A 21,711-nucleotide genomic window follows, 5' to 3' on the forward strand; every position below is an offset into this window, starting at 1 on the left:
GAAAAAAAAAAATCCATTGCAGATCTGTCCCAAGCAACTATTTTTCCCTCGTAAAACATCACAATAGAACAACAATGGGATTTTTTTTCTTCACGAGAGAGAATAACCAATAGAGTCTCTAATCTCAGACTAAGTCCTCATGTTTTCAGATGAACTCTGAATACCTTTTAAACCAGACTCACAGATGCGAAAATCCTCAGAAGTCAAGTCCTAGTGAGAAGGAAGGTAGTGAGTGATAAAGAGAAGAAACTGGAGTCCCCTGAATCTAAGTAACTTTCAAACTTCACTTTCACTCTCAAACAAGAGGAGAAAAATAACTGGATTTTCCACACTAACCTGACGAAGGTTGATATAAACTGCATTCTGAAGAAACTCAGAGGCTTCCATGCTCCTTTTCTGTATTGCAAGGACTCTCACTGCCTTCACACAGGCTTCCAGTTCAATCACACCAGCATTCTTGTACTTGAAGAGAGAGAAAATTAAAATAATATTGAAGTATCGCACCTGTTAGATTTCATAAGTATTTCTGCTGAACACATAAATCAACTGTCACATCTTCCAAACCCAGCGATTCCTTAATGCCAGTGACTATACTGTTAAATTATCAACATATGCCCAACTGAAAATTAAGGTGTCATCTAAAATGTTATTATACAAAACAACAGTTTTGGGCCTCTTCACTCCCTTTTCTTATTTTGAGACACAGCACAGCTTCAGTCTGAGAGTTCAGACAAGGAGAAAAGTTTGAAGTATCAGTATCATTTTGGATAACCTCATACATATGGTGGGTGCAGGTGGTGTGTCTGCAATGAAGACAGTGTAATAGGTATGGAAGCAAAATGGTCAGTTCTACAGTAATTCTTCACCACCTAGAACTGTTCTATCACGATAAATGAAGAATTTATTTTGCCTTCTACTTATTACTAAATATGTTATACAGCACAGGAAGGTGTAGCAACAGAACTTCAGTTTTACTAAAGTTTTACTGCATCAGTAAAAAGTAATGTTCTCTTTAGTTAAAACAGTTATCACTGATGACAAGTGAATTACAAACAATTCTTAGTTTTCTCATATCTATTTACAAAACCCTTTCTGTAAATGACTGTTTCAGTTACATTATTCAGCTTGCTTAAGAAAGGCAGGACACAATGTAGACGCGCATTGATCTGTTTGAGCTTGGACAACAAACACAGGCAATTTTCTAGACAATCTGATCTAATTATTTCCTCAAACAATACTGATAATGGATATTTGAGTCGGACTATCTCCTGCTGAAGTTAAACTCCATTCAGGTATTTATCATGTTTGCAATCTAATGGAGGAAATAAAGCTCAGAACAAAATGCAAGAGTTACTCCACCAAAGCAGTTACATATTACTCTTTTGTGCACCTCTCTCAGCAAAAACAAATCCCTGGAGATCGAATCCATTTTAGCAGGTGCTGCAAAAGTTTCTGAAGCTCAGTGATAACATAAAAAATACGTAGAAAGTGCTGCTTCCTCAGCGTTAGAGCTAGGAGTTACTCTGTCTGTAGGTCTTAGACAGACAAAAGCTAACTACGCTTGTCTTGAACAGTTACAGATCAGTTCCAAGAGAAGGCTCTTTGTTATTTGCAAGTGAAGCATAGTTTTTACTTGCTAAGAGCATAATGTGTATTATTATAATCAAAACATAAATATCCTGCCTTAAGTCCACAAAGTCCAATGATTTTATCCTTCTAAAGAAATACTCTTTCTAAATGAGCAGCTTACCCTTCAGGTAACATAAAAAGCTGAATGCATACCTGACAATTATTGTTGTTCTGATGGATTCAAATTTATCTGAAACTACCCCCAAAACTAACACATTTCATTGCTTCTGATCATAAATTAACTCATGCACACCATTTATCTTGTTTCATTTGGAGCATCTCCCATCAACACAGACATGGAAATGCCATATTATATTTACACAGCTCAGTCTAAAGACATTTTCAGTTATCAAATGAGAAACACATGAAGTTAAAAGGTTATTAAAGCATAAACAGCTACACTGCAATACAATTAAACTTATCTTTAACGTTGGTGTGGATACTGAGCCACTAATGTCACAGTATGAAATAATTTTTTTTCCTCTCCATATGATGAATGCAAACATTAAGCTACCTTGCTATCTTACGCGCTGAGCCTTTGCACAAATGTCTAAAAAAAAATGTTCCCGTAGAACTTAAACCTGTTTCATTTTTCTAAATCCTCGTTTAAGAATATGTCCTTCACATTTCTACCTCTCTCCATGCTCTAAATACTAGCCTCCCCAAACAATCCTGTAAAATCGTATGTATCACCAGCAACCTCTTCATAAACACCTGAATTCCCCCAGTAAATAAACATTCAGCTTACACAATGCAGAAAAGCATCTCTGGAGTTGATGACGTGTGTATTAAGGACCATAAACATACATAACAGTTAACAAACCTTGAAATATCTAACACTTCTGCCCAGAGTGCTTTAAAAATATAAGGCAATTAATCCCAAACCTGCAGGTACTAGGAGGCACAGTAAGTAGTTTACTCAGCACGTGGCTGGTTTAGGTGCTGTCTTTGACCAAAGTTCTGAGATTCCCAGACTCTAAACCAAGCACTTATTTCAGCAGTATAAATTATTTCTATATCTTCCATTATCATATATTTTACAAACTTTATTGCACATGCTTTAAAAGATCCTCTGAAATCAAAACCACAGCAATTCATTATTCACAAGAATTTCAGTGAAGTTTCTTAAAAATAAGTAGGATTACCTTGCCGTAGTAAGAAATGGCTTCTTTATATTTATCTATGATGTCTTCAGGACTAAGGCAATTCTTGGCACGTCCTATCTCAGTACTGGTATCTGCATTTATACCATTTGAAGTCAGCGCACCTAGAACAGAACACAGTAATAAATGAGCAGAAGGACTTCTAGCAAACACTAAATGTCTAAGAAAACTAGGACATGCTGTAGATTTGACCTAAGCATATACAAAGAATACTTGCCCTACCTAGAAAGAAAGCATGCCCTACCTAGAAAACATGAGCTCTGTTTTACTATGCTATTTTAAAGAGTACAAATAAACAGATCCAATCATAAACCCGCAAACAGGAAATAATCCAAACAGGAAATAATATTTTGTTTAGTAAAAAACAAATATATTCATAATCTTTTACACTTATCTGAGTATTTAGACTATGAATAAAATATTATACTGCTAAAATTAGATTATGGCCACATCTGAATATGCAATTCTAATCTTCTGAATCATTCCTTGTTCTACTTTAAAATTGTATTTCTAAAGCATACCTAAGAAAAAGAAATAAGTGCAATTTTTTAATGAACTAATTATTATAACAGTGACCTTCTCTTCCAATCACTCAAAACAAATATTTCTCTTCCCTGTCTCATCACAGAAAACCAAGTGTTACATTGTAACAAAGGCCACCAAATCTGAGCCTTCCACATTTAAAAAAAAATTACCCGAGGCTCACAAAACAGTAAGAAATTGCTTTTCCTATATAAGTGAGAAGGTGAGAGGCAAAAATTCTTTACATGCTGAAGGGATAAGAATCTGAAATAGAAGCCAAGGAAATCCAGGGTTTTACGAAGAACATGAAAATTTTACTTTAAGAATTTAATTTTATTGCAGAGTTAACAAAATTGAAAACATATCTCAAAGGTTTGGGCAAGGCTCTATACCTTTTTGAGTGTTACTTAATGTGCAGGATTACATGCCTAAATTTATATGGTAATTTATTTCTCCAAGAGGTTTCTCTAAGAAGATGGCAAAGAAATCTTTGTGTTTCAGAGCTGGACCTAATTCTCAATAGACAGTTAAAAACTACTGTGAAAGATACTTTCTACTCCCTCTATATATTCAGAAATATGTTATTTTACATGCTTAAATGCTAAAGCAGCTTTTCTATATGTTTGTCAACCTTAAAGAATCCTACCAAGCATATCTGTCCTTAACACCTTGGGGTTTTTATGGAGGTTAAGTGCAAAATCTTTGTTAGTGATGACTGAAAGAACACCGTAACACTACCCGACTACTTGTGACCATTCAGGTTTGTCGGTTAAAAAAGAATTAGAAATCCTCACCACTCATGAGAAGAAATAATCTTTATTAGAATTTGCAGGGACACAATCATGGAACAACATCATATATTTTGTGCCAGTTACCCCTCAGTCTCTTTGCTTCCTCAAGATTTATAGCCAAAACCTGAAGCATCAGGAATCAGTACTAGTTTTGGCAAGTGGCAGTAATTATATATACAAATGCAAAACAAATGCAAGTAATAAAAAGAAAAGACTTTGGAAACATGCATGAAAATAATGTACCTGGATCAATGAGAACTTCTTGTGCCCCTAAAAGGAGGAACAAAAATGATTTTTTTTTCAGCCTCAAGTACAGCCAACAAAATAAGCTCTTACAATGTTTTATAATTAACATCAGGCTTGAACAAAGCTATATGATTTATCAGGATCATCATCGCTATTTTGGAGGACTACCAATTATAATTCAAGTAGTCACTGTATGTTAAATCTCATTTTGTTAAAAAACAATTGTGAATCCTGTAAACTTGCAATTCTAAGACACATCAAAAAGAACTGAAGAATTTTCAGTGTATAATATAAAGCCATATCCTTTTTATCCTTTCTCTTTATTCTTGTTTCAGTTGGCAAGTTTCCGTTGGCAAGTTTCCGTCACAATCCACTTACTATATTTTAATATCAGGTCCCTGGGGAGCTCATGTAACCTACACAATACTCTAGAATAACATTTTCAAGTAACTGTACCCTTTTCAATTGTCATTAATTTCATTCCATCAAATTTTCTGAATAATTGAGTCATGCCAACCCAACAACCCAGACTATTCACATAGAATAGTTGCCAAGAGCATTGCAAAGTTGGATTATCAGATATATAACACCTTGTTGCCCTAAACTTGGATTAAACATGACAAAAAATTAAGAATAAGGGTTAAGCAGTCAAAAACAACCACTTTTTGAGTGAGCCAGGGCCTCCCTTCAGTTGATTTGCTCGGAGTCTAGACTAGTGAAGTAGAGATTTAGCAAGAGATCAAAAAGATACTCCAGCACTTCCCTCAGGTGTCCTAATTCTGCTTGTAGAAAGAGGAAGGTCAGGCAACAAAATTAAGAGTTTAGCACTTCAAACAAATAAAATACAACAGAGAAATCCAAAGCAGCTGTAAGCTAAACGTAAGGCACTCTAAACTCAGCTTATTCAACATACAAATCATGCACCTGACAGGCTATGGCCAGGTTCCTGGCCAACAGGAACTAAGCAACTCAAAATCTTTTTTTACACTGAAGGCTGCAGAGACAAATCCAGCTGTTCAAGGGGACCCAGCCTAAAGCTCTCCCCCAAACACACACCACGTTTTAGGAACATGAGAAGTCAAACTTCTTTAAAATGTCAAAGTTCCCTTTTTACAGTCAGAAAGTTTCCTGATACTCAACAACAAGATGATCTAAAGCTTGTGCTCTATATTATACAAAGAGAGACAATATTAATGCTTCTCTTTCCAAAGATGTTTCGGTATAAAGCAGACACGACGACATTTTTTCAGCAGCCAGGACCTGTGCTATAGCCTAAAAATGCCAAATGGTGGAAATCACAGGAAATTCAAGAGAAGGATGTTTCTCTTGACCGGGTCTGGGCACCAAAGGCAGTACCAAGAAACCCCATCCTGTCAAGGCTGAAGTACAGGCACAAGAAGAGGTGCAATTCCAGGCACATCAGGAAGCAATAAAGGTAACTCTCGCATCTATATGCCTCAAAAGTAGGCACCAATTGAATGTCAGTTCCAAGTATGGCATTTCTTGATTTGCGCAGAATTTGGAACCCCCTTTTCTTTTGGCCTTATCCTACAGAAAGATACACTGGAATTTGTTCCCCAGATTAAATACTGCCCTCACAAAATTAATTATAACAAAGTAGATTATAAAAAGAGGAACAGTTTGAAGAGATTTTAAAGGAAAGGCCCTGCAGAGTCAAAAAAAAAAAAAAGGTATTGAAAAGAAACTTTCAGAAAACCTCATAGGAAAAAGCCATCACAACACCAGCTGTTTGGCTAGACAGGCTTCTGCAGTTCAGATCTCAAAACATTAAGAGATCACTAGAAGAGTTAGGGGACAATATCTAATAGACCATGAAGTAACACTGTCATCCCTTTCAGATGAAAAGAAACCTGTAATCAGTTTTTCTTCACACAAAAGTCCTTTGAAAAATCTTGTCAAATGAAACTAAAACATTTATAAAATACGACCATGCTGAAAGTTTGAAAACAGGACTTTGAATTATGAAACAACTTATAGAGAGAAGCAGTGATAATATACCCAAAATATATTTTATTCAATTATCCTGATAGCTGTGACCTGTTACCTTCTTTAGTAACAAGGAGTACCCATTACAAACAGATTGCAATCCCACTGTTAAATATTTGTGGAAAAGTGGACCAAGGTTAATAATAACTGTGTGAAATTTCACCTTGACAGCCAACATAAAATGCACTCATATGTCATGGGACCAAATGCACCGATTTTAATGACTAGATATTATATGAAAAATTAGTATTCTCTCATGAAATAAGGTAATTTTACTATCACAATTATCTGGCGTCAACATCCACAGTTTGTAATAAAGAGAATACAAAGCAAGTATTTACTAGGTTGTGACTTACAGATGAACGGTTGGTTGATGATGGGTGGTTAGTATTTTCAGATGAAGGAATTCACTGTGATCACATTACACACACGAGTACTGAAACCCAGCTTCTGTTTCAGCACTGTGTAAGAACCTGAGTATATACATAGAAACAGCCGTTCTGGGTTACACCAAAGGCCTGTCTAGCTTATAATAATCAATATATTTTTCTTTCACTACCCTAGCCAGCCTCTTCCAGAAGTCAAAGAAACTTTCAGAAGCCTTAACACTGTGTAGCTGCTGTTAGGTTCTGCGACTAAAGGCTCATCTCCACAAACACAAAGGAGCACAGAGCAATAATAAGTGCCAGCTGAACCCCAATAAGCTAATCAGGGCCCACAGAGCTGTCTGGGGGTGAAACGCATCAACATGAGTTAACACAAGCAGCTCTCCAGATCACCCTACAGACAGACTGTGGGAGGTTAATGCCTGTAGGGACACAGGACTCATTACGGGAGGCAGGGAAAGAACATCTTGGGATCGTACAAGATACCTTATGGAATGTGTAGGGGACGAACCAAATGCAGGGAAAAGGAGGAATTACAGCAGTTTAGGGAGGAACAAGTATGGAAAAACAGAGGGATAAGGGAAGTGCCTGTGTGCGTGTAACTCTAAGTATCAACAACTGGAATGGGTCTCTGGGTCTCGGACGCTTGTAGGTCCAGGTGCCAGCAGCTGGTGACACCTGGCGATCCAGCAGCCTGTCCAGCAGTATCTACTGGACAGACCGACTAAAACCAGCAACTGGGAAGATCCGTACTACTAACAGACATTCATCCTGATCAGCCAGAGAGGGGAGCAGGATCAGGCTGTTAGTGCTGTCTGCGTTTATGAGCGCTGTTTTCTGACTGCGTGGCCAGCTCTGTGCACACACATTGTGTGTGTGTTTGTGTGCGCGTGCTCGTGTACACCCATCGGGAATGCAAGCTCAGCCTCACGCCTGGCTGGACCGGGAACACGGAGCTGTGGCAGCCTCGCCTCCATCACACTGTCAGATCCATTAACTCCTAACATGGTGTTCCACATCATACCTATAAAATTGGATAAAGAGCAATTCCTTTCCTTTGCTTTTCCATCTCTTAGCTATATTCAATGTCCTCCAGTTCTTCTACCGGAAGAAGCACTGAACCTCCAATCGCTATCCGTCTTCTTCCACAACATTCACCATATTATAGAGCACTCTCACGTTTCTCCTCAGCCATCTCTTCTGCAGAACTTTAGAGTTCTAGGCTATCCAGCTATTTGTTGTACAGAAACCATACCAAGAAAAACTTTGTTGCCGATCTGCAACCTCCTTCCAGTAGAAAAATGGGAGATTGGGAACGTGAACACCCTTTTGAGCTAGGAAACTGAAATGGCATGCAATATTCCAGATGCAGATGAACCACAGACTTAATGATATTTTCTGTTTTTTCTCTCTCTGTTACTCTCCTAATAATTCCTAAAATAGTTTAAAGCAGGCCATTGCTCAAAGAATGTCTATCATACCACCGTTAATACAATCATCATCATTTTAGTTATGCAACCAGAGTGTATAGAAAAAGTATACTAAATCTTAAAAATTATGTTGGTTTATTGGTATTTAGTTAATCAAATCTGTTTATTAAATACTGACTTTAGAACTGCAGAACACCTCTGAATAAGCATACCTAACTCATTCTTAATATGTGCAGCTCTGCCACGTCGTATGTACTCTATGAAAACTGCATCTCCTCAGCAAAATTCAAATTAACACAGACACTATTAACAATCAGATGAAGAGGTCAAAAGCTTTGCAACTCTATGCAAAGCACACATCGACATTAATACCAAAGCAGTAGAAAAGTCATTCATGTAAAAATCTTAAAAAGAGACACAGCTCTCCCCTCCCACCCACCCTTCCAGTTTTCCCTATCATCGGCTTAATTTTACAGAGTTAGGAGGAAATTTTCAGACGTTCAGTGGTGGCAAACAGAACAAAAATGAAATCCCGTCCATACCTGGTCTGTGCCTGTTGCCTGCCTCAGCAGAAAAAGAACCTCCTTGTGCCCTGCGAGATCCAACTTTACCTCCAGTACCACCAGGATAATGATAGATGACTGATGCTGAGCATAACCCCTCAAGAGCAGCTGTAAAGAAAAAAGCCAACAGATTAGTAGATGTAAGTGCAAAAATTGAAGTATCATAGAATCACAGAATGGTTTGGGTTGGAAGGGACCTTTAGAGGTCATCTAGTCCAGCCCCCCTGCAGTGAGCTGGAACATCCTCAACTAGATCAGGTTGCTCAGAGCCCCGTCCAACCTGACCTGGAATGTTTTCAGGGATGGGACCTCCACAACCTCTCTGGGCAACCTGTGCTAGGGTTTCACTACCCTCATTGCAAACAATTTCTTCCTTATATCCAGTCTAAATATACCCTCCTTTAGTTTAAAACCATCACCCCTTGTCCTGTCACAACAGGCCTTGCTAAAGAGGTTGCCCCCATCCTTCCTATAGTTCCCCTTTATTAAGTATTGAAAGGCCGCAATAAGGTCTCCCCACAGCCTTCTCTTCTCCAGGCTGAACAACCCTAACTCTCCCAGCCTGTCCTCGTAGGAGAGTTGCTCCAGCCCTTGGATCATTTTTGTGGCCCTTGTGTCATGTAGTAAAGTCTATTTACACAAATATAAAGTATACCTTAAATTGAAGACCTAGTGACAAAGGTCATGGAAAAGCCTGAGATACTTAATGTCCTTTTTATCGGTTTTCACTGGAAAGGTTTACCCTCAGACCTCCCAGGTCCCCAAGACCACTGGCAGAGTCTGTAAGAGTACACACTAGCCACAGCAGAGGAAGACAGACATACAAAACACTTAATCCAATTGGAAGCAAATCCACAAAACCAGGTAAGATGCATCCATGGATGCCAAGAGAGCTGACCAGTGTGACCACTCTCTTATCACTTCCAACAGGCCATGCCAGTTGGGGGACGTTTCTAGTTACTGGACAAAGGGAAACATCATACCCTTCTTCAAGAAGGAAGTACCCAGGGTCTACAGGCAGCTCAACATCAGCTCCCTGGAAAGGCTATACAGGAATCATTCTAAAAGCCATTTCCAAGCACATGAAGGACTAGAAGGTGATTGGGAACAGCACACATTGATTACCAAGGATAAATCAGTCCTTGGCAACCTCAGTGCCTCCTATGATGAGATGATGAGCTCACTGTGAAAAGGAACAGCAGTGGATGTTGTATATTTTGCCTGTCACAAGACCTTTGGACAGGTCTCCCGTAGCACGCTTACAGCCAAACTGATGAGGTAAGATTTGGATAGCTGGCCTATGAAGTAGGTGGAAAATAGGCTGGACAGCCAGGCTCAAAGGACTGTGATCCTTGCAGGGCCAGGAGTAATGGCAGCAGATCCAACTGTGGTGTAACTGCCACCGTCACTCACAGAGCCAATCAGCTCCAGTGCAGGTGCGTTCCACAGCAGAGCAAGGGATGGTGGTGTACAGGGGGGTTTCCTGAGCTGGGGAAACCCCAGAGAATTGCAGAGACATGCCAGGAGCCAGCAGCATTCAAGAGGAGTGGCTGACAAGGAGCGGGCAGGGCCAGGAGTAATAGCAGTCACCCCTCACTCCCACAAAAGGCAGCCGTAGGGAGTGCCACGACCAGGAGTGCTGCAAACAGGGCAGGCAAGCAGGGCATGGCAAGTCAGTTTGCGTGGAAGGGCATGCAAGGAGGGGCATTCCACTGGACAAGTGGAAGACTTGAAGTATACATAGCACAGCAACCGGGCAGCGTTCTGTGACCATCTGCACAGTTAAGGGCACTCATTCCACCTGACCCTCAAGGCAGAATAGTGGGCACTCATCTGAGAGCAAAGGCTGCAGCTCCGGCTGGGGGGTCTGCACCGTCTACCCCACGCAGTGGCCGATGCCTCCACCCAGACGGAGCTGGTGAAAGGAGAGGCTGCACTGCACACCTCAGACCGCAGGAACTGCCCAGACTTTTCTCCTGAGGCAGGGACAGCCGGCAGATCTGCCTGCCAAAGGCATGCCCAGGTAGAGGACCTCCTGCAGCAGGTGGCTAAGCTGCAGGAGGTAGTGAGAAGGCTGTGTAATGTCAGGGAGGCTGAGAAGTTAGCTAGCTGGATCCAAGCACAGACTGCAGTGGGCCCACAGCCAAAAACTCCCCCACCAGCCCACATAGCAGAGAGGGGAGCTAATAATGCAGAATGATTGCAACAGCAAGGACCAGCAGGAGGAAGACTTCCCCCGAAGCCTAAAGTGCCCTTGCGAAACCACTTCACCGCTCTGCAGACTGAAGAGGAAAGACCCATCACACCAGGAGAGCCACTGGAGCTGCGTATGGCAGCCCGATCTGCTCCCTGTATAACAACCAGCACAACTAAGGAAAGGCGCTGGATGACAGTAGTAGGCAGCTCTCTTCTGACAGGTATGGAAGTACCCATTTGCTGTCCCGATGCACTTTTTAGAGAAGTGTGCTGCTTACTGGGGGCTCCCATTGGGGATGTCACTGAGAGGCTACCAAGCCTTGTACAGTCCTCCAACTATTATCGGCGGCTGTTGTTTCACGGGGGCACCAGTGATACAGGCAGGAACAGTCTGAGGATCATCAAGAAGCATTACAGAGCCCTGGGAGCAGCAGTAAGGGACTCCAGAGTCCAGGTAGTTTTTTCAGTCCTCCCAGCCAAAGAGAAGAGGTTTGAAAGGGCCAGTCGAATCTGGTGAATCAACAAATGCTTACAGGACTGGTGCCAGCGATTCAGCTGCTTAGACCATGGGACTTGCTTTGAAAAACCTGGTCTACTGGGGGCTGATGGGGTCCTTCTGTCAGAGAGGGGGAAGAGCATCTTTGGCCACAGACTTGCCAAGCTGGTGAAGAGGGTTTTAAACTAAAGTTGCTGGGGAAGAGGAACATCAATCCATCCCACTGCTACCAGTTTGATGCCAGTGCCAGCCATAGATGCCCAGAGCCTGGAGAAGGATCACAGGTGGGCAGAAAAGCACCTGAAGAGCAGCACAGAGGAATTCCAGCCACTCCAGCCAGTAAGTCAGCTTCGTCGGGGGCCCAGCCTAAAATGCCTATGCAAACACACGTGGCATGGGGAATAAACAAGAGGAGTTAGAGACATGCACACACCTGCAGTGCTATGATCTTATTGGCCCCATGGATACATGGTGGGATGGCTCCCACAGCTGGAGTGTTGGAAGGGAAGGATACAAGCTCTTTAGGAAAGACAGGCAGGAGAGACAAAGAGGAGGTGTCACCCTCTATGTCAATGACCAGCTAGAGTGCATGGAGCTCTGTCTGGGGACAGATGAGGAGCCGAACGAGAGCTTATGGGTCAGGATTAAAGGGAAGGCAGGGACAGGTAACATTATAGTGGGGGTCTGCTACAGGCCACTCGACCAGGAAAACCAAGCAGATGAGGCCCTCTATAGACAGATAGGAGCAGCCTCTCATTCACAAGCCCTGGTCCTCCTAGGGGACTTCAACCACCCCAATATATGTTGGAGGGAGGACACAGCAGGGCACAAGCAATCCAGGAGGTTCCTGGAAAGCAGTGATGATAACTGCCTTCTCCAAGTGACAGAGGAGCCAACAAGGAGAGATGCTATGCTGGACCTCGTTCTCACCAACAAGGAGTGGCTGGTAGAGAATGCAAAGCTCAAAGGCAGCCTTGGCTGCAATGACCATGAAATGGTGGAGTTCAAGATCCTTAGGGCACCAAGGAGGGTGCATAGCAAGCTCACTACCCTGGACTGCAGGAGAACAGACTTTGACCTCTTCAAGGATCTGCTTCGCAGAGTACCATGGGATAAAGCCCTGGAGGAAAGAGGGGCCCAGGAAAGCTGGTTAATATTCAATGATCACCTCCTCCAAGCTCCTAAGCAACGCATCCCAACAAAGAGGAAGTCAGACAAAAACGCCAGGAGGCCTGCATGGATGAACAAGGAGCTCCTCAAACACAAAAAGGAAGCATACAGAGGGTAGAAGCAAGGACAGGTAGCCTGAGAGGAATACAGAAAAATTGTCCAAGCAGCCAGGGATCAGGTTAGGAAAGCTAAAGCCCTGATAGAATTAAATCTACCCAGGAATATCAAGGGCAACAAGAAAAGCTTCTACAGGTACATAAGTGATGAAAGAAAGACTAGGAATATGTGGGTCCTCTCCAGAGGGAAACAGGAGACCTGGTTACCCAGGATATGGAGAAGACTGAGGTACTTAAGACTGAGGAAAAAAAAGTCATTAACTGGCACATGCTCAAGCCACACCACCCAAGTCGCAGAAGGCAAAGGCAAGGACTGAGAGAATGAACAACTGCCCACTATAGAAGATCAGGTTTGACACCATCTAAGACACCTGAAAGTGCACAAGTCCATGGGACCCAATGAGATACATCCATGAGTCTTGAGGGAACTGGTGGATGAAGGCACTAGGCCACTATCCATCAGATCTGAGAAGTCGTGGCAGTCCAGTGAAGTTCTCAGTGACTGGAAAAGGGGAAGCATAATGCTCATTTTTTAAAAGGGAAAAAAGGAAGACCTGGAGAACTACAGGCCAATCAATCTCACCTCTGTGTCCAGCAAGATCATAGAGCAGATCCTCCTGGCAACTACACTAAGGCACATGGAAAACAAGGAGGTGATTGGTGACAGCCAACACTGCTTCACTAAGGGCAAGTTGCGCCTGACAAATTTAATGGCCTTCTAGGAGGGGGTTACAGCACTGGTTGGTAAGGGAAGAGCAACTGACATCACCTACCTGGACTTGTGCAAAGCATTTGACACTGTCCCACATGACATCCTTCTCTCTAAATTGGAGAGGCATGGATTTGATGGATGGACCACTTGGTGGATAAGAAATTGGCTGGATGGTTGCACACAAAGAGTTGTGGTCAATGGCTCGATGTCCAAGTGGAGACCAGTGATGAGTGGCGTTCCTCAGGGGTCAGTATTGGGACCGGCACTGTTTAACATCTTTGCCAGCGACATGGACAGTGGGATCAAGTACGCTCCCAGCAAGTCTGCCAACAACACCAAGCTGAGTGGTGCAGTCAACACACCGGAGAGAAGGAATGCCATCCAGTGGGATCTGGACAGGCTTGAGAGGTGGGCCTGTGCAAACCTCATGAGGTTCAGCAAGGCCAAGTGCAAAGTCCTGCACGTGGCTCAAGGCAACCCCAAGCACAAATACAACCTGGTCGGAGAATGGATTGAGACCAGCCCCAAGGTGAAGGACTTGGGAGTGTTGGTTGATGAGCATCTCAACATGACCCAGCAACATGTGCCTGCAGCCCAGAAAGCCAACTGTACCCTGGGCTGCATCAAAAGAACTGTGGCCAGCATATCAAGGGAGTCTTCTAGCCCTCTACTCCGCTCTCTTGAGGCCCCACCTGGAGTACTGTGTCCAGCTCTGGGGCCCTCAACAAAAGAAGGACATGCACCTGTTGGAGGGGGTCCAGCAGAAGGCCACGAAGATGATCTGAGGGCTGGAGCACCTCTCCTATGAGGACAGGCTGAGAGAGCTGGGGTTGTTCAGCCTGGAGAAGAGGAAGCTCCAGAGAGACATTATAACAGCCTTCCAGTACCTGAAAGGGGCCTACAGGAAAGCTGGAGTAGGACGTTTTACAAGGGCATGTAGTGATAGGACATGGGGTAATGGCTTTAAACTGAAAGAGGGCAGATTTAGATTTGATATAAGGAAGAAATTGTTCACTATGAGGGTGGTGAGGTGCTGGAACAGTTTGCCCAGAGAAGTTGTGGATGCCCCACCCCTGGAAGCATTCAAGGCCAGGTTGGATGGGGCTTTGAGCAACCTGGTCTAGTGAAAGATGTCCCTGCCCATGGCAGGGGCGTTGGAACTAGATGAACTTCAAGGTCCCTTCTAACTCAAACCATTCTATGATTAGCAGTACAAAGTCCAAATGGTTGCCCGTTACTAGTGGTGTCCGTTAGGGGTGAATAGTGGGGACAATACTCTAATGTCTTCATTAACAGCCTGGATGGTTGCATAGAGCACTCCCAGAAAACTCCTGGGTGATACCAAATTAGGGACAACAGTGGGGCAGGCCTTCAATGCAGGGAGAACTTGACAGGCTGGAGGTATGGGGTGACAGGAGCCTCACGCAGTTCAAGAAAGGCTCATGCATCTCAGATGGGATAAGCCTATGCAGCAGTGCAGCCTGCGAGCTGACTGGCTGGAAAGCAGCCTTGCAGGAAAGGACCCGGTGGACAACAGGTTGACAGCAGTGAGTAGTAGTCCCTTGCAGGAAAGGTGGCCAACTGCATACTGGGTTGTAACAGCTGCAGTGTAGCCAGCAAGTGACATGGAAGCAATTATTCCCCTCTGTTCTGCATCTGAGAGACTGTATTTGGAGCATTGAGCCCAGCTTTGGGCACCCCAGTACTCAAAAGACATTAACATCCCAAAGCAAGTCCAGTGGAAGGCCATCAAAATTGTCAGGGGGATGGAGCCCATGATGCATGAAAAGCAAGAACTGGGTTCGTTCAGCTTTAAAGAACAAGAGGCTAAGGGGAGATCTTATTGCTGTCTCTAAACACCCAGCAGGAAGGTACAGAAGAGATGGAGTCAGATGCTTCTCAGAGGTGCAGTGATTAGATGAGGGTCAACGCAAGTTGACACAGGAAATTCTGTTTTAATGTAGGAAAAAATTATGATTTGTTGTTCAGTTTTTTCAAACAACTGGTTGCTCACAGATTATAGAACTTCATCTTTAAATATACCTAAAACTCAACTGGACAGGTCCCTGAGCAACCTGATTTAACCGGATGTGATATGAGCAGGAGATCAGACTTGGGGACCTCCAGATGTCACTTCCAATCCAAATTATTCTATCAGTCTGTAAGTATAATTTGGTAGTCCAACAGATGGTCATTATAATACTTTCATGTTCTGCACAAGGAGAAAAGTTCTCCTTTCTTGCTTGAAGAATCCTGACCCATTTAACCTTTTGGAAGAGTAGAAGGAAAGAAGTGGAAGGTCAGAAGGTGTTAAGGTTTTCATAATATGTAATCTACAGAGCCAGTAGGAAGCTAAACAGATTTCCAGAACTGGAGACAGCAATTGTCCTGAAAGGGTATGAAATTGAGAAGCAGAAATTGTGCTGGAAGATCACTTGCATAACCAATAAATTGAAAAAGCAGGAATAAAAAAAAAAGGATGAAGGAAAAGGCAGAGGGGAGGTAAAGCCTAGAACCTAATGTGAAAGGAAGTTATACCAGTGGGAATGGCTTTGGTTGATGTAAAGGCAAAAATCTTTTCCTAACAGTAGATACCCACAGGAAAGATTTTTAAAACATCCATACAATCCACAATAAAAAAACCACTTACCAAAGAGCCATCAGAAGTCAGATGCAGAATTTTTTTAAAGTACATACTTTACTACAGTAACACATTCTATGTTGCAGGTTTTCTTAAACACGTTTCTTCCTCATATCAACTAATTTTTTTTTTTTTTTTACTTAATTCTTGGTCACACCTCATATTTGGATTTTGATCACCAAAATCATTCCTACTTTTCACAGTACAGAAGGAAAGTTATAGAAGATCATTTGATTTACTTGGTTTCAGCAGCTAATTATTTGAGCCACTATCACCACTTAATCCTACCTCCAAGCCACAGAAAGTCATTCACAGACCGCAGAAGTTCCACTGCCATGTGATAATGCACCAAGGAATCTTGTAACATGCCAGCTTGTAAACACAGGTCACCAACATGCTTCCGCATCCGGCCTTGACAACGCTTCTTATAGTGTCTGAAAAATAAATAGTACAATTTAGTGTTATTTACAGAAAATGCTTATTTGAGGTAATAAACACCTAAAGTCAACTTTATTCGTCCTTAATAGTAGATAAACATTAATTTACTCTCCTTCTCTGAGCAAACATCCAGTATGAATTCTAACTGGCAGAATATGCAAAAGTAAAAGAAACAACAATTTGAGGATGTATTGAAAAAAAAGCAATGCACCACATATTTTGGCTACATAGCATTTACGCAGATAGAGTCACAAAGTTAAATGACCACTTCAGAGCACTTTAACAGCCTTGTCACAAATGAAACAAAACAATCATAGAATCGTAGAGGTTGGAAGGGACCTTGAAAGATCATCTGGTCCAATCTTTCATAGGAAAGGAAGCTTAGGTGAGATTATCTAGCACCCTGTCCAGTTGCATCTTGAAAACCTCCAAAGCAAGGTTTGTGTGGTCCTCAATGGGTATTTGGCTGCCTTTCCATAGCTAGCATGCTTCTTTTAAGTACACCCAAAAGCTCATTAAGACAGGATGGGTCTCTTGTTCTGCCTTCTTCCTTTCCCTCAGTGGGGAACGGACTGTTCTTGTGCTTCCAGGGCGCTGTTCTTGAGTAACTCCCAGCACTCACAAGCTCCTTTGCCCTCCATGGAGGCTTCCAATGGAACCTCTCACACCTGGCTCTGAGCATATTGAAGTTGGCTCTTCTAAAATCCAGGGTCTTTGTCCTGCTACTGGACTTCAGTGTGCTCAGTAGGATCTTAAACTCCACAATGCTGTTGTTGCCTTATCCAAGGTTACCATTGGTAATAGCATTGTCAAGCAAGTCTTCATAGTTTGTGAGCAGTAAACCTGGTACTGCGCTGTTCCTAGTCGGCAAGTCCAGCATCCATAGCAAGAAGCCGTCCTCAATGCATTCCAGGGAACTGATGGACAACTTGCATACCACTGCATTGCTTTCCCAAGAAACATCCATGCAATCGAAGCCACCCATGAGGAACATGTTCTGTTGGCCTGAGACTTCCTTAGGCAGCCCAAGTAATCCTAATTGGGAGGCTGGTTACAGATATCTGACTTAAGATGCCCCTTGGTGATGATCCCTCTGATCTTGATTCAAAAGCATTCGATAGAACTTTCATGGTCTCCATAGCTCAGCTCCATACATTCAAATTTTTTCACATGAAGCACAACTCTACCCCCTCTTCTCTTCCTATCTTTCAGAAAGAGCTTGTAGCCATTCTCTGTGGTCTTCCAGCCAGGTGAGTATTCCTACCATTTTTCTGTGGTTCCTATACCAACATGGCTCTCAGACTGTCATGGAGCTCCAGTTCCTCCTGTTTCTTGGCCCAGACTACTTGTGCTGGTAGACATACACTCGAGGTGGCTGAACTTGGGATTTTTGCCTGTAGACACAGTTGGGGAACATTCCTAACTACTCTCGTAGATGCACTCATCTACCCTGTTGCTTAGGAATATGCAGGTGTCAGTTTGGGATACTACCATCCCAAGTTCGTTAGTTTAAAGCACAATTCATTAAGTCGGCCAATCTGCTAGCAAAGATTCTCCTGCCTCTCCTCAATACATGGAACCTATCTCTCCCCATAGGCGGTTTTCATCATAAATCATTGAAACCAAAACCCTGGTGACAACACCATGCAGATCAATACCTGGCTTCAAGGCTGATGCATCAACTTCTGCCTGCACCCTGATCTCTGACTTCCAAGACAAAGCAGAAGATCCCTCAGGCACCTGTCCCTTTCACTTGTGCCCCCAGGGCTCTGGAGTCCTGCCTGACCTTGCCCGGGTTTTTCTTTACCTCATCATTGGTGCCCACATGGAAAAGAAGTAGGGGACAGTAGTCTGTGCTTTTACCTAGCTGTGGCAGCTGTCTCTCTGTGACATCCCAGATCTTGGCTCCTGGCAAGCAGCAAACCTCCTTTGACTGTATACCAGGCCAGCAGATAAGTGCCTCAGCACCTCTCAACAGTCACACATTACTGGCACTCGCCACTTCCTTTTGCAGCTTCTAGTATGTGCTGCACCATTGGTGTGGCTTCTCCCTGTAAATTTTGCTCATGGGTTTTGTCTATTGCCAAGGCTTTGTATCTGTTGCTGGTTGGTACATAAAAGGAAGGGAAGGGAAGTGACAACCTGTTCCTATGGGTCATGAGAGACCATGGTGTCTCCTGCTCCAAGGTGCTGTCAGTTCACTGTTCAAGCAATTTGTCTAGTAGTCTCTGTAGGTCAGAGCCACGGGGCCCTAGTACTTCTGGCAAAGCCTCAAGTAATGCTGTACTTCTTGTTCATCCTCCCTAATACAGCATAGCCTGCCCACCTCCACCTGCAGCTCCTCCACCAGAGCACACCTTGCACAAGTGCAGCTTCCACCCTCCTCCACCCCAGAGCCAGGGGTGCAGCCTTTGCAGCCCTCCACCTGTCTAGCAGCTACTCTGATAGCCAGCTCTGTCTGGGTGGCTTCCTCCACTCATGCCAGGCTTGCCTGGTGAGCTAGCCCCTTCCTGTCTGCTGCAGAACACAGCCCTTGCCTGGTCTCTCCCACAAGGGACCATCTCTGGGAGCTCTGACAAGCTCAAAGCACAGCCTCATCAGCCCTTCTAATTCCCTGGAGACCTCCAGCTGCTGGGTCGGCTCGCACAGCACCAGGAGGCTGGCGCGACTGTCCGGGCACCAGGCCGAGCCTGCGGGTAAGCAGAGCAGGCAGCAGCCCGATCGCTTGCAGGGCACGCAGCCCTTCCCGCCCGAACCGCTGCCCTCGCTCGCGGCGCTTCTGGTGGCCGCTTATGTGCGGCTTCCCGCGCTTGGTACTGGCGGCGGGGAGGGCCGGCAGGGCCCAGCTCCCGCCCGCCGCCCTCCTCTGGCGAGCCCGGCCGCCCGGTCCCTCCCACACACAGCGCGAAGGTGGCGGCGGCCAGGAAACTCCTCAGGCACCGGCGGGGGCCCCGCAGGCCTCGCGCTCCCCTCCGCAGGCGGCACGTGCCGCTCCTGCTGCCGCTGTCGGCTTCCCGCCGTCCGTAAAGGGTTGTTTACGTTTGTGTAGAAATGCTGCTTCTTTTTATAGATGTCACGGTCCTGAAACAGGTACGTTTTTTCTTTTAAAGGGAGGATTACCGAAAGACCACTATCACTTCAGGCAAGTACTGGCAGGGTTTCTCGTGCTACTCTTTTTTTACATATTAAAAGGTGAAGTTCTTTCCCAAACAAAATAAATAGGCACGGCCAGTGAAGGAAGTCCTACTGAAAATATTAATCAGACACTTCGGTACAACTGAAAAGGCAACTTGGGCACAAATCCATGCGTTAAAGGCACTAACCTTACTATTTATTTTTTGTAATAAATTGCACCTAAGGAAACATAACAGGCGCAAAATACGACACACTAGATTTTCAAAGCACCTCATGATTTAAGTCACAGTTCAGAACAATGCTGCTCTCCTGAGTCCATCAGCAATTCTCTTGTTCTCCCTCCTGCAAAAGTATTCCCTAGCAAGAATGTCCTTGCTCTACCTTATAAAATTGTTTTCTCAGAGAAAAATTGAAAGTCAATTTTGATATTTTATTCATTTATCTATGTTACTCCAATAGTATATCCTTCTGTTCTAACAACGCTTTCTACGACATATATAGAGAAGCATACAATTTCATTGTCCAGACTTCACACCAAGGAAGAAAAGAAAAATTTTTTTTTGGATGGGTTAAACTAAAAGTTACCTGGGAATGAAATTTTAACTAAAAGAATTGTAGTAGATGTCACTCTTTATTGTATATATGAAATATCTCCAAAGAATCTGCTTTAAAAGGAGTTTCCAAAAGTGGAATCATCTCAGATTGACTGTCAGTTCTACATTTTTAGCTTTTAGTACAGTGATGCTTTTTCAATTAAACTAAGTCCAACAGAATATCTTTTTAAAAATTACCTAGCATATTTGAACCTAACAACTTAAAAAAAAATCCATTCTCCAGGTGCTGAACTCTCATACCCTAGAGCAAGACCTGAATAGGAAGAGAAATTCCACAATTATGGAATGAAATGGCTTTTGGGGTGGTGGGTTTTTTTCCCCAGCAAAGAACTTCCCAAAGGACCCTAGAGATGCATTAAAGTGCGACTGAAACAATCTCTCATAACACATCTGGAGAGACTGTCTTCATGACATCTGTAATATGGAAAAAAACAATCAAAAGGGGGACAGAACATATGAAGTATAAGGGTAGGAATAAGCACATTAATTTATTTCCTTTAGATTTTAAGGCAGAAAGGCTAAGATAAATAGTAATAATAAAAACAATTACATGTTACAGGTTTGCTTGCTTTTTGAGGTTCTTGGTTTGGTTCGGATTTTTTTACACCGCAGAGAAGCATCGAGTGCAAAGGATAACCAGCCACCAAATAATGTCTTACTCCTTGTAGTTGGTTCGAAAATGGAAGAGTTCATCAAGAAGGTGAAGTAACTGATTTATATGGATGGAGGGCAGAAATTTAAAAAGAGAAGATCTATGGAAGCACATACAATGCCCTTATAAAAATTAAGTAGAAAAGCAATCAGAACCAGCGTCATTATTTACAAGAAAAACTGGAAATTATAAAAGGAGAGAAGAAGCATGTCTCCTATTGTTCCTCTCCATTTAAACAGTTACAAATAACTCCTGTATGAATGTTCAGACTTCTGATCACATCATATTCACAACTGATGTGAAGATGACACCATTAAAGGAAGCTAAATACAAGATGACTGTTGTTCTTTATCTTTCAGATACGTCAAGAAATTGCAATATTTCATACCTTTTTCAACAAGCATGTACTTCACAGATCTTTTTAAGAAAAAAAAAAGGCAAGAAAATTCAAAGTGAAAACTAAAGCTGCTCTGCACAAACTAGGGAAGGGCACCAAATCTTACTGAGGCTTCAACCTGAGCTTTGGGTTATAGAGAAATACCTCTGTCAAAAAGTTACTTTGTAATCTTGAATCAGTATTGTATAGGAGAGTATAAACTGTTTACAAATCAGGTTTTATTAATCTCTTCATTCCAGAATGAAATTAAGACTGTTATATTGCTTTAAACTCTTTTCCCCACAGAATAAATAGTGGAATTGGAGAATCATTGTTTCCATACACAGCTATAATTCCTTTCAAAGATACTAACGCTTCAAATTTCCCCTCACTACACTTTCAAGTAATCTATGTTTATGGACAAATTA

The 21,711-nt window shown here is 43.0% G+C and overlaps 1 protein-coding gene across 11 annotated transcripts in view; it reads right to left on the bottom strand.

Moving 5' to 3' along the window:
* TRAPPC9 (trafficking protein particle complex subunit 9) overlaps positions 1-21,711 on the bottom strand; it is a 538,181-nt gene that overhangs the window by 508,176 nt on the left and 8,294 nt on the right. For 9 of the 11 annotated variants that reach the window (XM_075085893.1, XM_075085895.1, XM_075085898.1 and 6 more), the window contains exons 3-7: positions 16,357-16,502; positions 8,717-8,845; positions 4,349-4,375; positions 2,775-2,896; positions 337-462 (exon numbers count right to left, since the gene is read on the bottom strand). In XM_075085893.1, the coding sequence (XP_074941994.1) occupies positions 337-462; positions 2,775-2,896; positions 4,349-4,375; positions 8,717-8,845; positions 16,357-16,502 (550 nt within the window). The remainder of the gene's footprint in view (positions 1-336; positions 463-2,774; positions 2,897-4,348; positions 4,376-8,716; positions 8,846-16,356; positions 16,503-21,711) is intronic. The other 2 variants (XM_075085899.1, XM_075085900.1) reach the window with 1 other exon arrangement.

This window comes from Phalacrocorax aristotelis, chromosome 2 (assembly GCF_949628215.1).
Source record: "Phalacrocorax aristotelis chromosome 2, bGulAri2.1, whole genome shotgun sequence".
Taxonomy (NCBI): domain Eukaryota; kingdom Metazoa; phylum Chordata; class Aves; order Suliformes; family Phalacrocoracidae; genus Phalacrocorax; species Phalacrocorax aristotelis.